Source organism: Pangasianodon hypophthalmus, chromosome 5 (genome assembly GCF_027358585.1).
Source record: "Pangasianodon hypophthalmus isolate fPanHyp1 chromosome 5, fPanHyp1.pri, whole genome shotgun sequence".
NCBI lineage: Eukaryota > Metazoa > Chordata > Actinopteri > Siluriformes > Pangasiidae > Pangasianodon > Pangasianodon hypophthalmus.
This window is the reverse complement of record NC_069714.1, coordinates 26,020,094-26,041,142: the sequence shown is the minus strand read 5'-3', so window position 1 is coordinate 26,041,142 and position 21,049 is coordinate 26,020,094. Positions and strand designations below refer to the sequence as shown.

Here is a 21,049-nt window from a genome sequence, read left to right as displayed (position 1 = left end):
AGTTGGTGGACTGGCTATGTTACATTGATGCTAAGTGTGAACTACTGTGTATATGTGTGTTCATGGAGCCCTGCAGTGGGCTGGTGTCCTATCCAGGGTGTATTTCTGCTTCAAGCCTAGTGCTCCAGGATAGGGAACTGACACTGAATAATGAATATACTTCAAATATCATCATTCATTTATTTGTTTTGTTTGCTTGTATATCACATTATAAATATTCAAAGTTTTTATTTACTTAACAATTTGCAAATTTCTTATACTGTATTTAAAATTGTGTGAAAAAAACCAACAATGTTCATAACCCAAAATTTAATCTTCCATTTTGTATCTCACCAGAAATTTCATCTGAACCACCTAAAAATAATCACGCTCTCTTGTAGGAGGACACTGATTCATCTTCACCATGGCTGAAAATCTGAATAATTAAAAATCCTCTAAATGATGTGACAGCATGATTGAGCATGTATCTTAAGGCTTGTGGCTATACGAGGTTCTTGCTTCATCCAGGCAGTGAATTCGGCTAAAACGAACAGCTTCCTGAACTTGAATCATCAATAATGTAGAGCGCATCAGCATGTCCCGCCGGGAGGTTATATTGCCCTGCTCTGAGTCCTGCTAATGTTTGTGAGGGTGGAGGATAAACCTCGGCCATCTGAGGCCACACACACATGCACACACACACACACACACACACTCACACACTCTTACAGAGAGGCCAGAGGGCAGAAGATAACCGAGGGAGTCCTGAATGCTTGGCGCTAGAGAAAGTGTTTTATGGAGGAGTGAGAGAAACAAACCAACAGACTAATTCCATCTTTTTATTACTCTGTACTCTCTTTCTTTCTTTCTTTCTTTCTTTCTCTCTCTCTCTCTCTCTCTCTCTCTCTCTCTCTCTCTCTCTGTCTCTCTCTCACTGCGTGGTGGAACAGGAGAAGGCGGGCGGTCCAGGAGGGAGACTAATCACCGGCTCTCATAAGGAGGGGGCCAGTGGAGAGTGGAGCGGCTGTATGCGTGACCACACAGCTGCTCTTTGTCCTTTTCACTCTGTTTCTTTTACCCTCACACTCTGCTTTCCACTCTCCGTTCTTCCGTTAACTCTCAACACCATGGAGCCCAACAGTCCTAAGAAGATCCAGTTTGCCGTCCCGCTGTTTCAGAGCCATTTGGACCCTCAGGCAGCAGAACATGTGAGTAGAGACAGAGACTCAGTGGGTCTTGTTACTAATTCATGGTGATCTCATAGCTTTATTCTTTATTTTTTAATTTTATTTATCTTCCTGCCAAATTTATTTAGATATTAATTTAGACAGAATTAATGTCAATTAATGCTGATCATGATGGTGTCCACTCTTGTTTTAAAGAAAATTATTAATAATCATAATAATAATAATAATAATAATAATAATAATAATAATATGGTGCAGTAATGTGATAAACATTTCTGACTCAGGAAGACTTCATGTAGTAAAATATTATCTAGTAAAATCATGAAGTGTGAAATGATGCAGTGTGCAATGTTTTCTCAATCCCAGAGTGTGAAAAGCAGAATTTCTTCAGAGCAGATGGAGTACTGATGGTAACTGTAACACACTGAGCCAATTTTATGATGGCGATGATGCCAGTTTAGCCAATCAGCAGCTACCTCGCTTGTGCTGAGTTAGAGGTCCATTAGAAGAGGCAGCGTCAGATCTAATTCTGAGTATCCTGATCACTCTGGAGAGGAAAGAGAGACATGGCTACATGATTATAGAGCTATAAGTGTACAATAAAGATGGTGAAGGAGAGCAGGGGTGAAACTGACTATAGTGCAGGGTTCAGCTTTCAGGAAAAGCTCACAGTTATCAGTAGTTGGACAGCTAATAAAAGTACAACAATGCATCTCGAGGAAAAAAAAAACCTAGTTGATCAAAATGCAAGTTCTTGACAGAAGAAGGGATAAACAGACTGTTGATCTGATTAATACACAGTGCTGATTTTATGTGCTGATGTTTCAAAAAAGGTGTTAACTTGCTGGATGATAGTGTTGAAATATACAGTAGAACAAATAGCGTTTGATAATCGTTTAGCATTAAGCATCATCATAATCAAGTTGTCAATTTGTGAACCTGGCTTTTTTTTTTAGCCTTCACAGTTGACTTGCATAAATGCTAAAATTACACAGAAGTATACATACATAAATTAATAAATACATTCATCAATTAACTGATAAACAAAACACATGACAAGAAAATTATAAATCACATTTCTACACTGCAAAACATTGACATCTTGAATATAGTCAAATATATGTATTATTTCCTATTTTAAGATTAAAATAAAAGATTATTTGCCAAGACTATTTCAAGCTTGAAATGAGTAGAAAATGTCTAGAAATAGGTTTAATAATCTTCTATTTGATTGATTACAATCTTATAATAGTTGACACTAGATAAATCTGACCATATTCAAGATATTTGTACTTGTTAGATGTCATTTTTTTGCAGCATAATCACCAAATTCACTTTTCCCAACCCTGTGCCACAAATATTGTCTGAGTCACGTGGTTTCTGAGATAAATTCTAAACATATGCCAAATATTTTATACAATCTGCACTCATTTAACATATTCAGTCAGCTGAATATGTTTATCCTCACCTTTACATACTGATAAATTCAATTTTTACAAAATCTCTCCTGTTGCGTTTCCTACTTATACCATTCCACCTTGCAGTTTTATTTCCACCATATGCTACAACTTTTGAGACACAGTTAAATGAAAAGAAGTAACACACATGAACAAAACCCTCTTTTTTTCGCTCTCTGCTCCACAGATACGCAAACGAAGGCCCACTCCAGCCACTCTTGTCATCTATAACGACCCCAATGCATCAGGTAACATTATGTTCTGGTTGCAAAACCCCCTCATTACACACAAGCATACTTATCTGGAGTGTGTGCACAAAGAGATTTGGTTCAAACTGGAGTCTTTTGGGTCAAGGCTGAAAAAGTGCACACAACTCCAAGAGCTCCCTATTACCCAGTAAACTATATTAACAAACCTAAAAATAAATAAGTAAATATAATGCTCGGGGACATTTACGTAAATCATTCACAATATGCATGCTTTTTAAAATGAATTAAAAGTATTGGCACCTTTGATGGTAATTACTTGCTGACACATTTTGCTTTCGCTTCTGGGCCTTCATTCATTTCGAACACACTGGATTTAACTTATGATGTGCTCATAAATCTCTACATGAACCATGTCTAATATGTTGGGGCTGTGAAAAATAATAACCATTACTTTACTGTTCACTGGGAAACACTATACTGAGAGCCATACAAGGCTTGTATGACCTACATTCCTGTTCAAACACCTGATTCATCAACAAATCACAAGTAATATCAGGTGCGCTTGGAAACATGGTGTGTAGAATCGGATGTCCCCACAACTCAAGAAACATTCATTTCCTGACCCTTTTTGTTGATATCATTCATGTTAGGCTTGATGTAAATGTTACTGCAATCCACACACACACACACACACACACATACATTCATATCTGTAGGAATGATAAGATTTATGGATATACTCTTTGGGCCTTGAGAGAATTCCTGTTGCTTTTATCAGTCTCCTTGAGTATGAGATAGTGTGTTTGTTTTGTGAGTTGTTTTGTCTGGTGTTTGGGATTTTGGGTGAAGCGTGACGAGCTCGGTGGAGGTTTCAGGGACGGTGGTCAAGTTGTTGTTGTGTTGTATTGATGTTGTGTACTGAGAAGATATCAGAGACTTTGGTCCAGCTTTAGTCTTGGACATTCTTAATCACTTTCATCTAACTATTCACTTTTATTTAACTGGACAATCTTTTCCAACTTTTTCCTGGGACATTTTAAAAGTTTTCAGCTTGGTCATTCAGGAAGATTTCAAAGACATTTGTTTAGACAAGCTTTAGACTGGGATATTTATTTACAGGTTCAGGGACTTTGGTGTACCTGTATGCTGTGTCATTTTAAAAACATTTCTGAGACGTTGTTTTGTCTGTACTCTGAGATATTACTAAACATTTTAGTGATATTGTTCTAACGGACGCTTTGAGATTTATGAAGGTTTAATTTTTACCTTTGGACTGGAGTATTTCCAAAAGTTTAACTGGCTTTGATCAAGCTATGGTTAGTCTATCTGCTGAGAAAAAGTGAGATATATAACATTTGGGTTTGTGCTTTTATCGGAAAATAATCAACAGTGGGGTGGTGGGTATGTGGGTATGTGACCTGAGACAAAGCTTAGTTACTGTTACCACCACCGCTGTTAATATTTTCCTATAGGAGCACATTTTATTCCTCTTACACCAGGAGAACAGCACATTATACTTTTATCTGTTTATAGCTACATTACAATATCCACGAAACTTGCTAGTTACTGTTATTATTTATAACTGCTATAAACATTTAATAAGACCGAGAAACCGCAAAGACCTCTGTTCTGTAGACTTTCCAATGTTAAAACACTTGTTTTGAGTTACAGTTTTACTTCTGTCTGTTACAAGGTGATAACACTGGAGACTCCTTCCAAAAACTTCATCATATTAACAATTACACACATTTTAAATTCATTTTTGTGGCACGTTTGCGATGCATAAGTTGGTACTATAGAACCAGTAACATTAGAACGAATATATAATATAAAAATGTGATATGAATTACAGTCAGAAGTTCTGTGTGAAATGCTGTTATAGAAAATGATTCAACACCTTTTGACCAATCAGAATCAAGAATTTAACCCTTTCATGCTTGAATTATTTATACACATATTCAGATTGTTTAGATTTTTTTTTAACTTAAAATTGCATGATATATTATTTTTGGTTCTGTCAATATCAAATATTAAAAGGTAAATGGATTGTCCATAAGTTAAAACAGTAATAATAAAAATAGTAAAATAATAACAAAAAAAATCTTCTAATGTCTTTTAATTCTTCTAAATTTTGTACATTTAAGTCTAAAATATGTAATGCTGAGACAAAAGACAAAGTTAAGTAAGACAAATGTTAGAAAATATTATTTCTGAACATACAAAGTATACGCATTTTAGGACTGTTGCATCCATCTTCTGGAAAACAAACACAATAAAAACAATTTTTAAATCTAACGTGTTCAGTGGAGTCTGGCACAAAAACATTTTTCACTTTGATTATTTTGCTATTTATTTTGTTGTTTATTTTATTTATTTTATGTAGAAAGTTATTTTAGAGAGCTACCAAAGTTTGCATTAATTTACAGTAATGCCCTCAATAGATTTGGAGGTGATTTACATCTTATATTTTCCTAAAATATAAAAAAGAGCATTAAATTGACTGTCCATAAGTGTGGACACTATGCATTGAGGGTTAGCAGTGATGTGGAATAATACAAAATATCTCCATAATTTTGATCTGACTAAGATATTTAGAAAGGCATCAAAAACTTTGTTTTCTGGGTCAATTTGTAGATTTGTTTAACTGGCATGTTGATAACGATTTGTGGTCCTGCTGTGGTCCAGCTGTGACCCGACACAATACGTAAAATTTCATTTACCTTGGTTCGTCTGTATGCTGGACATTCATAAAGATTGTGTATCATGTTCTAGAAGTACATTTGAACATTACTAACAAAAAATATATATTTTGGTCTACTTGTATTCTGGGACGTTTGTAAAGATTTTGGTTTCGTGGTACATTGTGAGATTTCTTAAAGACTTCCTAGACTTTGGTATATCTGCTCTCTGACATGTTCATAAAAAATTCAGAGGACTTCAATCTAATTGAACATTGATAAAGATTTTAGCAGTGGTGTATGCTTTTGAGAGATTTCAGAGCCCAGCTGTCCACTAAGACATTTGTGAAATTGTGTGTGTGTGTGTGTGTGTGTGTGTGTGTGTGTGTGTGTGTGTGTGGCATTGGAGCGCAAGTTGATATCTTACAAACAGCCTCCCTGTTGCTTCACCATATGGAACAAGGAGAACCATGCAGAGTGACACAGTCGAAGCAAAACACAAAGATGTCCTATTCTCCAATTTTTCACTTGGGCTGCAGTAATGCATGGTGTTCCCATCCAAAACCAAAATAATTATTTCCCAGATCTTACACAAAGTAACCAATTAACACTCAAAATATCCATGGTGTGCCTTCAGCAGCACAATCATAAATGCACTTGTACTCCAAGTGTTGTTGTTTGTTTGTTTGGAAAGCAAGGGTTCTCCATTAACACTCGCAGTTTAATAAATGCCAGTTTTATGATACTTCTCTAGCTGCTCTAGCTGGTCCTGGTTTCTGAGCAATTCAAAGGAGCTTCATGTGTTGTGTGTGTAGACTTAAGAATGTTTTTATGCCTGAAGGACAAACCACTGTGAACACACACATTAATACTGACCACATGTCCAGTTCGTGGGGTCACTAATCCACAGCTGGGTGCAGAAGTTTGCTTCCCTCCAATCAAATGGACCTTACAATTTAGCTGCAAGTAAAGGGATTTTTTTAAGTGAGTGTACTTTTTCTTCTAAGAAGACAAGAGCGCCAAAGACTGCAAAGACAACCGAAAGAAGAAATGGTTTGAAAAGAATGGAAAGAAAGAAGTCATAGTTTTGATATGATCTTTTTTAATCCCAGTCTCTAGTTGAAAGGGATGTGGCAGAAGAATTTTATTTGGGTTTATTATTTGGGTTTATTATGAATTAATATCTAAACCTCCACTCAAGCATTTTTGTTATTTCTGATAATGAAGAAGCATCTGTGAAACGCAACACCATAGTTTTGATATAAAAAAAATTTCTTTGCCCTCATCATTTCTGTATTAATAACATACAAACTAATACATGTGTGTCCACATAGAGCTGTATAAATAGAATGAAACTCAACACTGATTGCATGTTGGGACTCGATTGCATTGTTTGTGCGATTGTGGTAATACCTACAAGATTATTCATTTGCGTGTATCCTGCACTTCTTATTGATTGGGTATCACCTTGGTCATGTGTTGTAGTCATGAAGTCAAAATAAAATTTTTCAAAACCGAAAGTTGGGGTTAATATTGGCATCGATAGTCCTGCTGGTTGTATTTCCCTTTCCTGGCTGTACAAACACAAATCAATATTCAAATCAATGCTCACCATCTTTTCATGTATATCATCACATTTGTCTTTATTTATTTATCTTTTTCATTTTCTTTTTTAATGTTACAACATTATCTGCTTCTTCAGGCCACATTTTCTATCCCTGACTTTTTCAAAAATCCAGAAAATCTGACTCGAGTCTGAATATGGAGAGATTTTTCCCCATGTAAATATTGATGTATCTTTCAAAACTTAAATGTCCAAACATATGGCCCACTCTCCATCTTGATGCTGGGTAATTAAGATATGCTAGCTAGCACATTGTCTTGTCGATTGCGTTGTCTAGCTAAATGTGTCCAGGCGAATGACTTCTTACAATCAGAGTCAAGGTTAATGCTGGTGTTGATAGTATGCCTGGTTACATCCCTGATTGTAGAAACACATTAATATCCTGAGATACTCGATAAGGAAAAGATGCCTGTGTTGTTATGTTTTGTAAGTCAACTTTGAAAAGTATGGAAATTGGTGAAATGGGGTAATTTAGATGTTGATTGTATCGGTCTGTCTGTTTTTTCAGACTTTTTTTTGGGGCTCAAATCTTCTGAACACTAATTAAAATTAATCCAGCCAGTGGTGGCATCTATCTGCCGGTCAAGAGGCGCCAATTGAAAATGGGGATTTATTGTTAACTTTTGTCTCTCTTGATTAGAAGTTTTTATTTCCAGGTTTTTCTCACCCATCTCCCCAACTGGGAATTCTCAGCAGAGACAAAGCGATTGATTATTTGATTATCCTGGAAATGACTCAACAGACACATCTTCTTGGACTTATATGTTGCCAAAAAGTCTGTTTAATTTCACTCATATATGGTGTGTAGTGTTGTGGTTTGTGTGGAGTGTGTGGTTATTCGGTTTTGTGGCGTCTAATGGTAAGGGGCGTGAGTGGGAGCGAGGATGCACAGTGCACCATTCAGACTACAGGCACTTCTTTGTGTAGTTGGCATTTCTGTGCGTTCGTAAAAACGTGCCGCTGGTGCCTTATAAAGAAACCTTTCTGAAGAGGCTGTAAACTTGCGTCATGTCATTGCTGCCTCTCCGAACGTTTGGCACAGTTTTCTTCATTAGAGCTGGAACATGTTGTTTGGTGGTGCAGGTTGGAATACACTCCTGTGGACTCTTGCATAATAACGTCCTGTGTGTAATGATTTCCTGCTGTGTGTATGAAGCAGTGACGTCATACAAACAGATTGTTGTGTTACTGAGCATCTCATCTGTATTCCTTGTTTTCATTGCTTTGTTTTGCTTAATTTAATTTTAATCTGTGACAAGTAAGGGCTCTCTATAATGAGGGCACTTTGACCACAAATTGGTAGCTGATCGTCTGAGTAAGTGAGAAGTTAGTAAGCGAGTGAGTGAGTAAAGTATCTATAAAAAGCAGTTGTGTGTCTCACACACTGAGCGAATGAGGGTCTATAAGTGAGTCAGTGAGTGGAGGGTCTATAAACAGTGAGTGTGTGTAGCTCATGTCTTTAGGGAATGGGAATGTTGGAGCCATTTTTCCTGGCTACGGCAACTCCTTATGACGCCAACCAGTCCTGCAGATACACTTCACATCCACACAACAATAATCTTTTGTGCACAGTTTATCCAAAACATGAATTGAGCACAGTGCAGTACATTAGGTGCCTTGTACACACTTTTTAATAGACATTAGTCTGTTAGGAATCATATGTTTTAATGGTTCTTTAAGGTACACTTAGTGAACGCCAGGTGTTCTGTTTACTTTTCTTGTTATGTATGATATTTTGCATGATGAATATCCAAATTAAAAAAAAAAAGGTAAAAGACCAGGCTCATGCAGCCTAATGGATTTTTGGAAGCTGAAAAGACACTTAAATATCTTGTTCTTTTTCAGCTGTATTTCAGAGAACAGACTTTCTGTTCTGTTCCCAAGATCAAAACGCTGAGAAATTATTTTTCTAAAAACATTGTTGTTATTATTACATAATCCTGAAGAAAACAGATTTCCCATTTTTGCATAGTTAGTTGCAAATTATTAATAAAATTATTAATTAAAGTTAGATGTAAGTGTAGCAGATGTGTGCTCAGTCAGCTTATCCTTCAAACCATGGGGAAAACATTGGAATTATTTCATTAAACAATGAAAATAGCAAATTGAAAGTTTGGGACATAGGCTTCATCACTTGCTACAAATGTGTTTATCATCCCTGCCTAAGCTTCATATTTTCTGTACAATGCAAAATAATAGGATGTGCTGGATCAAGTGCTATTTTATAAATGAATAGTGAGAGGGGAAACCATATTGTTAAATTGAAGCAAATTTGCAGTGATTAATATGATGATTACAACTAGGACTGTTTATACAGCAATATCCTGGGAATATACTAGACTCCTATTCAAATCAATACTTATCTTTTTATTTATATATAATCATATTAGTTTTGATTTACTTATGTATTTATTTATTTACTTATTTAATTTTTTTATTTATTTACACCAATCAGCCATAACATTAAAACCACTGACAGGTGAAGTGAATAACATTATCTCGTTATGGCACCTTTCAAGGGGTGGGATATATTAGGCAGCGAGTGAACAGTCAGTTCTCGAAGTTGTTGTGTTGAAAGCAGGAAAAATGGGCCAGTGTAAGGATCTGTAGCACAAATTGCAGAAAAAGTTCATGCTGGCTATGATAGAAAGGTGTCAGAACACACAGTGCATTGCAGCTTGCTACGTAACCGCAGACTGGCCAGCATGCCCATGCTGACCTCTGTCCACTGCCGAAAGCACCTCCAATGGGCACATGAGCATCAGAACTGGACCATGGAGCAATGGAAGAAGGTGACCTGGACTGATGAATCACGTTTTCTTTTGCATCATGTGGATGGCCGGGTGCGTGTGCGTCGCTTCCCCGGGGAAAAGATGGCACCAGGATGCACTTTGGGAAGAAGGCAAGCCGGTGGAGGCAGTGTAATGCTCTGGGAAATGTTCTGCTGGGAAACCTTGGGTCCTGCTTCGATGGGTCAGAGCTGTTTTGGCAGCACAAGGGGGACCTACACAATATTAGCCAGGTGGTTTTAATGTTATGGCTGATCAGTGTATTTATGTTTTATGTCCTTTCTTTCTTTCTTTCTTCAATCCGCATTTTCTATCACCTCCTTTTTCCATCTTCATTAGCAAAGTAACAACAGTTCCATCCACCATTTTTTCACTTCAATTTAATACTGGATAATTATGCTGAGTTCACTGAAATATCGTAACTCTGAATTTAGGAAAAAAAATCAGAAAGTTGAAAAGGTCTCCTCAATCCAGCAACTGAGTTCAGCAAGTGACGTCATATCAACATGGCTGCTCACAGCATCCACAGTAAACACAGTAGCACTTCTTTACTTTACTTTAAATCAATCAATGTATAGACATACTCGCTTGTTAAATCTATAAGATTGACTATACAGTTTACTGATTTGAGGAGGTAAATCTACAAGGTAAAAATATATATCACTCAACAAAAGACAACTTTTCACACTTCGCCTCTCAAAGGCACGGAAGTTGAAAATGACTGTCCTTATTTCAAGTTCTGATTTCCCACTAGTTAACTCATACACAGCATTAAGATACTGTATGCTAGCTAGCATCTTTTTAGGGTTATGAAGTCTGGCAAAATTGACTGAAATTCAAAACAATAAAGAAAACATTAGGAAACAGACAGTTATAACTCTACATTTGTAAATGTAGCTACAGTTCTGTTCCTTCATGTTGCTTCATGCCGTTTATGTCAACATGTAAGTGGCATGAAGTGAGTAAGGAAGCCAGTCGTCCTTGTGCTGTCAGATATTAGCTCAGAAGGCTGAGATAAAACACAGGGTAATGACGATATTATGTCCATGATATCAACATTGTGTGTGTGTGTGTGTGTGTGTGATGAATAACTGACACTCAACACAAACACATCATGGACTGTTGGATGCCATTCTGATAATTTAATGCCTGTGGCTTGATAAAAGCAGTAGATAGTACTTTGTTTGGGTGATGTGATTTGTTCAAAATAAGAGCATGAAAATCTGTAAATACTGTGTACTAATATTGGATGAGTTTGTCTTAAAATGACATTTTAAGCAAAAATAATATGTACTCAACACTAAAATAGTTAACAGGTTATAACCTCTAGTTCATAATTGTTGTCTAAACGGCATGTCTAAATCATTACTTCACTCTGTCTTGTTGAGTTGCTCAGCGTTTCAAAGCGGCTTGCTTATTTGGTTTTTGGCACTATGTACTATAAAACTCACTGTTATCTAAAGAAATGAGCTCAATACTTTGTGCCAGGAACAGACTCAGGTGGGAGGTGTGGGGAAGGTTTGATGGCAGAATTGTATGCTAGAAATATTCTGGAAGATAATATACTGTAGCTCCAGTATGATTCTACAGTAGAAATGGCATTATTGAGCCAAATTAGATCTTTGAAGGTGAGCATGTGCTCATTTAATCCTTTTAAAAAGTTTTAAAAGAAGTTTGTAACTCAAGTGTTTGGTATCTTTGGTATTTTTTTCAGCACAACCTCAGCTTTTAGACATTTCGCACATTCTTTTATACCACAGTTCATCATTGATAGTTCATATAAATCATATTCTTTTTTTCCCTTTTATTTCTACGTCAGAATATGACAAACATATAGACAGAAGTCATTACTTCCTAAACTAATAGGAGCACAACAAGTATCATCACAATAAATCATTTTGTATAATTTTTAATACGAGATATCTCCACTTCCTTTGATGTACAGATATAACCACAACCCAGCTGTTCTGCTCTTTTGCCTGGTTTTCCTCGTTTGTTTCTACCTGCCATCATCTCAGTTATTCATGAGAATATGACGTGTCATTTGGTTGCAGGGACGTGTCCGCCTTCTCCAAATGGAGTTTGCACAATGCTAAAATGGCAGCTTAAAGCTATTGGCGAAGTGTGTTTACAGGATGTTCAGGAGGAGCAGAGTGTGAATAAGAGTCCTGGGGTGAGCACAGGGCAGTGTTTATGATTACAGCAGCAGTTCTTAGCTACAAATCTACAGGATCTACAATGCAGGATCAGGAATTATGAACTCAAACAAGGGTGACAATTGAACATAAACTGTTTTTTTTTTTTTTTTGGAAAAAGAAAGATTCAGTAGAAAACTCTCCAAGCAAACGTTGGACAGCAGACCTGTTTTGGCTGATTGAGTGTATTTGGTGTAAGAGGAAAATCGTGTTACATTTTGGCGGACTGTTCCTTTAAAGTGGTCATCAAATCATCAAAAGCTTGCTTGTGGATTAGATTTTGCTGAACACTCTCTCCATTTCTCTGTGTCTCTGTCTCTTTGTGTCTCTCTTTCTGTCTCCCTGTTTATCACTCTCTCACTCACTCTCTCTTTGTGTTTCTCTCTTTTTCTCTGTTTCTCTGTGTCTTTGTTTCTCTTTCTCTGTTTATCACTCTCGCACTCTCTTGTTCTCTGTGTCTCTGTTTCTCTCTCTCACTCTTTTTCTCTCTGTTTATCTCTCTCCCTCACTCTCTTTTTCTTTCTGTTTCTCTCTTTCTCTCTCTCTCTCTCTCTCCAGATGATAAGCAGTCGGCAAGTGGTCAGTCAGAGGTAAGGACCTTTGTATGTGTTAATGTGCTGAAGGAACAGCTCAGATCCCTCTTAGCTTAACCTCCACTTAACCTTTTAAAGCGCCACTTTGATCCACCGTCCCCTCTTACACTCACACACACGTAATGACGTGTTCAGTGAATGCCTCTTATTACGTGTACCCAGAATTCTCTGCTCTGAAACAAGACCTTGATGCTTATTTTCTCGTCGATCGCTCTGCCTAAAATAGAGTGAGCGTGTAAAGTGATCCTGCTTCTGTCTCACGCTGTGTTTTTCCACTTTTCCACTGAACACGCCAGACTCAACTGTCTCCGGCCCAGAGGAAGACCAGTGTGTACACACCACCCACCATGAGAGGTGCGCACACACGCACACACACACACACACACACGCACACACACACACAGCAGTGCCATCTGGACCTGTGATACCACTCCCCATTACTTATTATTATTATTATTATTATTATTATTATACTTTGTCCTTCTTTTTTGCTTTAATTCTTTCTTTCTTTCACCCCTTCATTTTTATCCCTTCATCATCTCATTGCAGACACAATATTTCAGGAATATTTCAGGAAATGCAAATTGCAAATAATAATTGCAAATAATAATAATAATAATAATAATAATAATAATAATAATATTCACAGCACACACTCCACTTTCCCCTCCACATGATCTGATTCGCCTTTCTCTTGACTACTTTATCGGAATCACATCACATGCTGTTATTTTAGTTCCTCGTACCTGACTGATCATGTGACCATCTAATCCATGCCCCTCGGCACCACTCTACTGCACATCTGGACATGAATTATCCATTAGTGATAACTGATCATATAATTAGCTATAGATAATGCTGCTGAAGCTCGTTGCATCACTACTCACTTTGTGTCAGTTAAGTATAGATGTCTGTAGACTCTTGCTCTTGTGCCGGCATTTGCGTCATCTGTATTGATGTGGGTTTTAATTAGCTGTGTCTTGTAAATACGCTGATTGAATAAGTGTACAGTCCTGTGAGAGGTCACTGTGTTTCTTTCATCCTGCTAATGACCAATTCCTGTCTGACTAGTATCAGATGTGTTAATGCGGATGAAAAGAATAAACTGTGGCTTGTTGAGACCTGGAATAAAAAAATAAAATTAAATAAAAAAATAATTAAATAATTAAATAATTCTTAATCTAATCCACATATGCTTCTATCATACACAGCTTAACTGGATAATATCACATACATAGCTCATTTTTAGATCCATGATTCCCTATTTATGCAAAAATAGTAGCAGTGTAGCATGTTATCTGTACTGTAAGAAGGCATTGGCAAAGTACTGAGGAATTATACAAGTGAAAGTATAGATAATGTGTCAAAATCTTTCTTATTTGGAAGTGGAAGTATGGAGCCAAAAATGTACTCAAGAAAAAGTAATTAAAAAAAAATCAGTGTTTTTAGCAGATGAAATCAAGTTACTTTGCCTGAAAACATCATGCAACCTCTGTACATTTGAAATATTTACCATTCGCTAGAATTTGACTTGCTGCCTAGTCAAGTATGTTAGCTACTGGATTTATTGCTAATCTAAGCCGACATTAGCAAAGAAAAAATGCTAACTTAGTTCATTATAGACAGTTATTGTTAGTAAATGACATCGATGTGCTTTTTTAGATTAAATGTAGTTCATGCCTTCTAGGGAGGTATAAGAGATGCCTCATTTTACACGAGTCTTTACTTATTCCAGCATAATAAAAAATTCTAGTGAGGTAGAGCCAGGGTCACTCATCCTCATGTTCAACACTGCAGTCTGGTGGATTATCCATATTCAAATACATACAGATAGCTATAGAGCCAAATACGTTGTGTAGCATTAGTAGGTCAAGGACAAATTGGCACGATTCTTGATCATTCTTTCTGACCTGATTGGATGCTACACTGAAATGATTAGACCTTAATCTAAGCCCATTTGAGTGATATATAGCATACAGTCATTAGCTAGATAAGAGAAGAAGAGACCTTTGAAATTTGTTAAGTATTTGGAAGGCCTAAATAATAACGTTAGGAGTAAAAAGTACGTTATTTGTCCTGAAAATGTAATAAAGTAAGAGCACAAGTATTCAATTTCAACAACAATCAAGTAAAGTATAAACATGCCAAAATAATATAACAAAGGATATAACTCAAGTATCCACCTCTGACTATAAGACAACTTTTTGCCCTCTAGCAGGTCATGTGACTTAGAACTTCTGCGTCAGACTGTTAATATTCCCATGTTGTATTGTTTTTGTGCTATTCTGGCATATTTTATGTGAAATTAATTTACCATTAACTTGGCACTAATAAACACAGTTCCACAATTTCACTAGCAGAAAGTAGTATTATTATTATTAGTGATCAAGCTACCAACCAAAGAGGTTGAAAGATAACACATGCTTCCTCTGAGACGTGTGAAGTCAGCCAACAGCATCTTTTCAAACTGCTGCTCACGCTGCATCACAAGGCAGAGTAACACACTTGGAGGAAAACTGCTGTCTACCCTATTCCTCATACATCACCCTTGTTTTGCTAGTCTCACTGTGATTGAGAGAGTATGCCATCCATCTTATCCAGACAGCATGGTCACTGTTGCTTTCTTGGGATTTGACCCACCCACCAACAAAAAAACCCCAAAGAATTAATTCTACTTCTCAAAGTAAATACTTTGTTATTATGTAAAGTTATTTTGTAAATGCATTGTGCAGCAGCACACATTTGTGTTAATCTTTCTATATCCTAAGAGCTTCATCTCTGACCACCCACATGAAAGTAAAAAGCTCTGTGTTGTGCCACTTTTTTGTTGCATCCTTATGCATAGCTCTAGTATCAACCAGATGCCTTGTGAACCTTTCAACAATGCACCTCCTATTTGTATCCGTATTTGTATCTGTTTAGAACACATTATCTGTTCAGACCCAATAATGTATTCATATTTGGTTACATCCCTAGGCTCTGGAAAGTTTGTTCTGTTGCAAATATGAGTTTAATGCTTTGAAATGTGTTCTCAGAGCAGAAAGTATCATTGTCAGTTTAGTTCGGCTCTTGGATGGGAGTGGTCTTTTCCAGGATGACTCCCCATCCACAGGACACCAGGTCTCACTGAACCATATGTTGAGGATGAAAATGACATAAATCATGTGCTATGACCTTCACACTCACCAGATCTCAACTCAAATGAGCACCTATGGGAGAATTTGGAGTTATGTGTTCTCAGTTCTCCCCAACCATCATCAAAACACCAACTGAGAAAAAATCTTTTGGAAGAATGGTGGTTATCACTCTACAACTCCAGAGATGTGTAGAACCTGTGCCAATGTGCATTGAAGCTATTCTCATTGTGGGCCAATACCTTAATGAGACACAGATTCCATTCTGGATATGAACTGACCCTAACCATACCATCTGCCACACACACACACACACACACACACACACACACACACAGTGCCAAGCAGATAGCAACAGCACACCATGTGCAGTTTATTCTGCGTCATCTGCATCCTGCATCGTAAAAGGATCAAGCAGCACTTCCCTAGTGTGCACAGTTCACTGATACACCTTTCTGTTTACTTTCGTCATCTTGTTTTTCCCCTCATACATATTTCATCCCTGACAGATTGCAAGTGTCTTCTTCTCTTTACCCTGCTAATGTTCCTCAGGGTGGATTTAATGGATTCTGTTGAGACTTTCTAAGAAGGAGGCCGGGGTTTCATTATTTTAAAAATCTCCAAACAGGCGATTTAGAGACTGTCTGATCAAACACTGGTTCTGTCATATGCTTAAATGAATCAGAGAACATCTAAAGAACTCAAACCGTAGTAGTTTCATTTTTGTCAGCTTTGACAATAAGATGTTTTCCAAACTCTCATGACAGTTCTGTGGTTTCTTTTTCCATCTATCACCAATTTGCTCACTTGTCTGAATACATCAGTACAATCAGCCTGAATCTTTTATCTCAGGATGAACTCTAGCTCAGCTTAGAGCATCCAAAAGCCAGTTATGATCCCTGGTTTGTATCACCTCATCAGCCTATTTTCCCACCATCAGTTAAGACAACTGTGTTTTTCCTGGTCAAATGTTTCACTTTTACTCCTTTAATTATCTCCACTTCCACCTGCCATGAGGAAGATCCCTGAGCATGGGAAGAGCTTATGTAGCTCAATTTCCATCATTGGTGGTTATACTGCTAACTCTGTGGTGGATGGTAGACTAATTGCATAGTTTAAAATGCATTTTACAACTGCGTTGTTACAAGACCAAAAGAGCTGAACAGGGTCAATGAGACAGAATGCTGTGAACAGAACAGGGGCCAGTGAAGGTAGTGAAGTGGACGGAGGAAGGGCCATGACAGAGCCATTTCCTGGAATGGACGGCTTAATCCACATTAGCGAGTCTTATCGATCAGCGGGTGCAGATGCATCATTTCAGAGTGCTGGACTTAAATGGGCAGGCTAGCTGAGCGCGGCAAAACTCTCAGTAATGAAGAAAGAGTCAGCAGCAGCAAACACGCAGCTTCAGTGCTGGCTGACTTTCAAGCAAATGCAGTGCTATGCTAGCATGTATTATAGCAATCACATTATTTAGCATTTTATGGTTTAGAATCTTGCTGTTTGCCTCAAATCACAAACTATGCACTATAGCTTATGTACTCGACTATCTAGTACCTGAATTTTTGTAGATTTAACATCTTAAATGAACATTAGATGAATGAGCTCATGAATAAGCTGCCAGAACAACCCCAATTAGAGAAACTACACAACCCAAGATGTCTTCCAAAAACATTTTCCCTACTAATTTCCATTTGCAGTGTAGCAACGTTCTCATTGGCGTGTCAGCCATTTTTAAGGTTTTAAAACTCCATTGCCCTATCGTGGCTTAATCTCTTCTGCTACATAAATCAGACTATGGCCACTGTGTGTTATTCACAGTATTAATAGTGCACTAGACTCTTAACACTTATGTTTATATTGAGATATTTGTGATGTGTTTAGCTATTCTGGTGCTAATTTGTCGATTGGTGTTGTATCGTTATTCCTGTGAGAAGTTAGTGGTTGTCTGCTATGCTGATGTCACAGGGGGACATTGTTATTACAAAACAGATACAAAATTGTTTAATAAGAGGAAACATTTCAACAGTCTCAAACATAAGTATTATTGACCAAGTTGACTCTGTTAGCTGCTAAAACCAAAAGAGAAAGAATGTCTTTTATTTCCCACTCACCATTTTCCATCTTGGCTTGGCTAGTTAGCGATCTACGAGATGATGAGTGTGATGGAGTTGATGGTATTAGAATGAAAGTTGAAGCTTTGAAAGCTGATCTGTGAGCAGATAAGGAGGTGAGAGAGCTGAACAGACTAAAGAACTAAAGCACTGCTGCATTACTCTCTTTATGTAGAGATGAAGAGAGGGCTGAATCCCACTGGGACCACTATCAGTGGGCTTTGTGGCTAATGTAGGAAACCATTAACCATTGCCAATAAAAGAAGTTTAAACTAAAAAAAGTCAAATAATTTCATTACAAAATAAATCTTGGACATCATTGAAGATCACAATTTAAATACAATATATAGCCAAAAGTTTGCGGACACCTGACCATCACACCCGTATGTGGTTCTTCCCCAAACTGGTGCCACAGGGACACTGTCATGTTCCAACATGACAATGCCCCTGTGAACATTGTCATTATCACATGAAGACATGTTTTGCCAAGGTTGGAGTGGTAGAACTTGAGTGGCCTGTACAGAGACTTGACCTCAACCCCACTGAACACCTTTGGGATGAACTGGAACACTGACTGCACCCCAGATCTCCTCACCCAACATCATTGTCTGACCTCACTAATGCTCTTGTGGCTGAATGAACACATATCCCCACAGCCACACTCCAAAATGTAATGGAAAGCCTTCTTAGAGGAGTGGAGGATAACAGCAAATTGGGACTAAATCTGGAATGGGATGTTCAACAAGCACATGCTGTATGAATGTTATGGTCAGGTGTCCACAAACTTTTGGCCCTATAGTGTATAAAGATAAATATGCAAGATGTTAAGAATGGATTATTCATTTAAGGGTTCTTTGGTTTTTTTCCATCCAACCCATGGTTCTTAGCCTCCTACAGAGGTTTTATGAAAAACCTTGCCTAACTAGTAATTTCAGTATTTGTTAATAATGGCAGTCATGTGATTTTAATACCGATATCTATGGCAACCCGGCAATGCTGGTTTGTGTTTGTGATGTCATCCTTGACCTCTTCTCCTCTTTTCCATCTTTTCCTACTTGCGCTTTACTACATCTGTGAATGAATGGAGTCTGTTTTCTCTTCTTGTCAGCATTGGTATATTATGTAGCATGTTTCATTGTGCTTATGTTTTGGGAAGCTAAATAGTGATGGGTTGCATAAATCAATGATTAAGGTTTCTCTTTTACATCAAGTATGAACGCAGCCAAGATACATTAAAAACATATTTAAATTCACTCACTGAGATCAATTTAGGTCTGAGACACATTTTAGCCTCATGTTATACGAGTGTAAATACATCCGTCTCTCCAAAAAACACTGGACAACCAAAACTCTTCCCAATACATTACGCTATATCACACAATCTGTGGTCAAAGATTCCAATGGAAAATAATGATGGAAGACATGCATACTAGTTGATGTACACAAGAAACAAATTTATTTATTAGCCATTTGGACAGATGTTAGTGAACACTGACTCATCTTGGATGTCCATGGAAAAATGTAGTTATTGGTAAATTGTTGGTTTGCTCTGGTCTGTCATTTTTGGAATCAAAATCTTTGTCTGTTTTTGGTCTGTATTAACCTTAATGATTTGCGTATGACCAGAATAGTGGTCTAAATGTTCAAAATGACATATTATAAACTTTCACTCTGCCCAAAATCCAGAAGTCCCATTAACATTAGCAAAGATGTCTTCTTCATGGTAGCAACGTAAACGTCTTATTGTTCAAAAATTAACAAAAACAAGGAATCTTCAAGGAAATAGACTATCTCTGTTCAGTATAATCTTTCATAAACATTCAGATAGCTAAACAGGTTATGACACATGACAAAGTGCCCACAAAGATTAGACTTCACCTACGTACCAATCTTCACATCATTCTCGATCCCAAACTAGCACGAATTTAAATTCTTATTAATATGCAGTCCAAATGCACAATGCATAAATGGTGATTAATTGGTGAGCGAAGGAAACACAATCCTCTTCCACATATGTTGAAGTTGAGACTATTTGTCCATGCAGTAATGGTCAGTGCTCCGTGTGTTGCTGCTAAGCTGCTAGCTAATTAGCTATGGGTAGCAGGATGGTCTCAGGTGGAGTCAGCAGAGGTCGTAGGTCAGTAGGTGGGATGCCAGTCAGAAGACATTTCAGAAAACAAGACAAAAGCAGTGGAGGCTTTAAACGAATTAATGCACAAACCTGATTTTAGTGTTTGGGTGGTGTTTCTGTGAGACGCTCCAGCTGAGTAAAGTGGTAATGTATAGAGCCAGAGGAAGAGGATGATCAGCCTGTTCACTGTACTTCATTATTTATTAGTCCTTCGAGTTTGTATTTCTATAAGAATGAATTTCTGTGATGAGATAATGAATGCCTTTTAACAAGCGTGTGCTTTTTCACTCATTTTCTTCCATTCAGCATATTCTGTTTTATCACAATGAGATTTCTCATACTAACCACAACCAGAGTCAATCAATAGCCACTCATATTCATCTCCATTAGGCCAATACTCATTACTAGATCAAGTAATTCTATACTAATGCTATTTTTTAGATGTTGAAAAGGCATTCGATAAGGTTTAAAAGTCTACATTTAGATATTAACTTAATAGCCGCATCAAAATGCTGCAAAATACATCTGTGATAATAAATATAAAAATAGATTATAATTACTGTATCATTTACAAAGAGGAAATAGACAAGGAGGACCATTATCACCACCATTATTACAGCTTTTTATAGAACTACCTCAAGAGCAAAAGAACAAATTATATCATTACAGAATCAGTCTCTATGCTGATGATATATTACTGTACATAAAGAATCCATCATCCTTACTCCCAGAAGTCAGTGATTTGATTAACAACTATAGCGAAGCGTCTGGCTACTCCATTAACTGGTTGAAATCTGAGATTCTGCCTCTAGCTCAACTGAAATATGGTGCTTATGTTGAGCTTTTAGCTTACAATATGGTGCTTATGTTATGCTTTTAGCTTACAAACAAACTACCTTATCTTAAGGTAGTTTGCATATCGTATCTGCAAAAATATACAGACACAACTTTAACAATAG

At 37.2% G+C, this 21,049-nt stretch overlaps 1 protein-coding gene across 8 annotated transcripts in view; it reads left to right on the top strand.

Annotated features, from left to right (window-relative positions):
• The first annotated feature begins 635 nt into the window (after positions 1-635).
• Positions 636-21,049, top strand: part of ppp1r1c (protein phosphatase 1, regulatory (inhibitor) subunit 1C) — a 32,830-nt gene continuing 12,416 nt past the window's right edge. For 3 of the 8 annotated variants that reach the window (XM_053233980.1, XM_053233982.1, XM_053233981.1), the window contains exons 1-4: positions 642-1,187; positions 2,811-2,871; positions 12,677-12,708; positions 13,008-13,065. In XM_053233980.1, coding sequence (XP_053089955.1) covers positions 669-1,187; positions 2,811-2,871; positions 12,677-12,708; positions 13,008-13,065 — 670 coding nt within the window. In that variant the 5' untranslated portion in view covers positions 642-668. Of the gene's footprint in view, positions 1,188-2,810; positions 2,872-12,676; positions 12,709-13,007; positions 13,066-21,049 lie in introns of all 8 variants that reach the window. The other 5 variants (XM_026913231.3, XM_026913228.3, XM_053233978.1 and 2 more) reach the window with 5 other exon arrangements.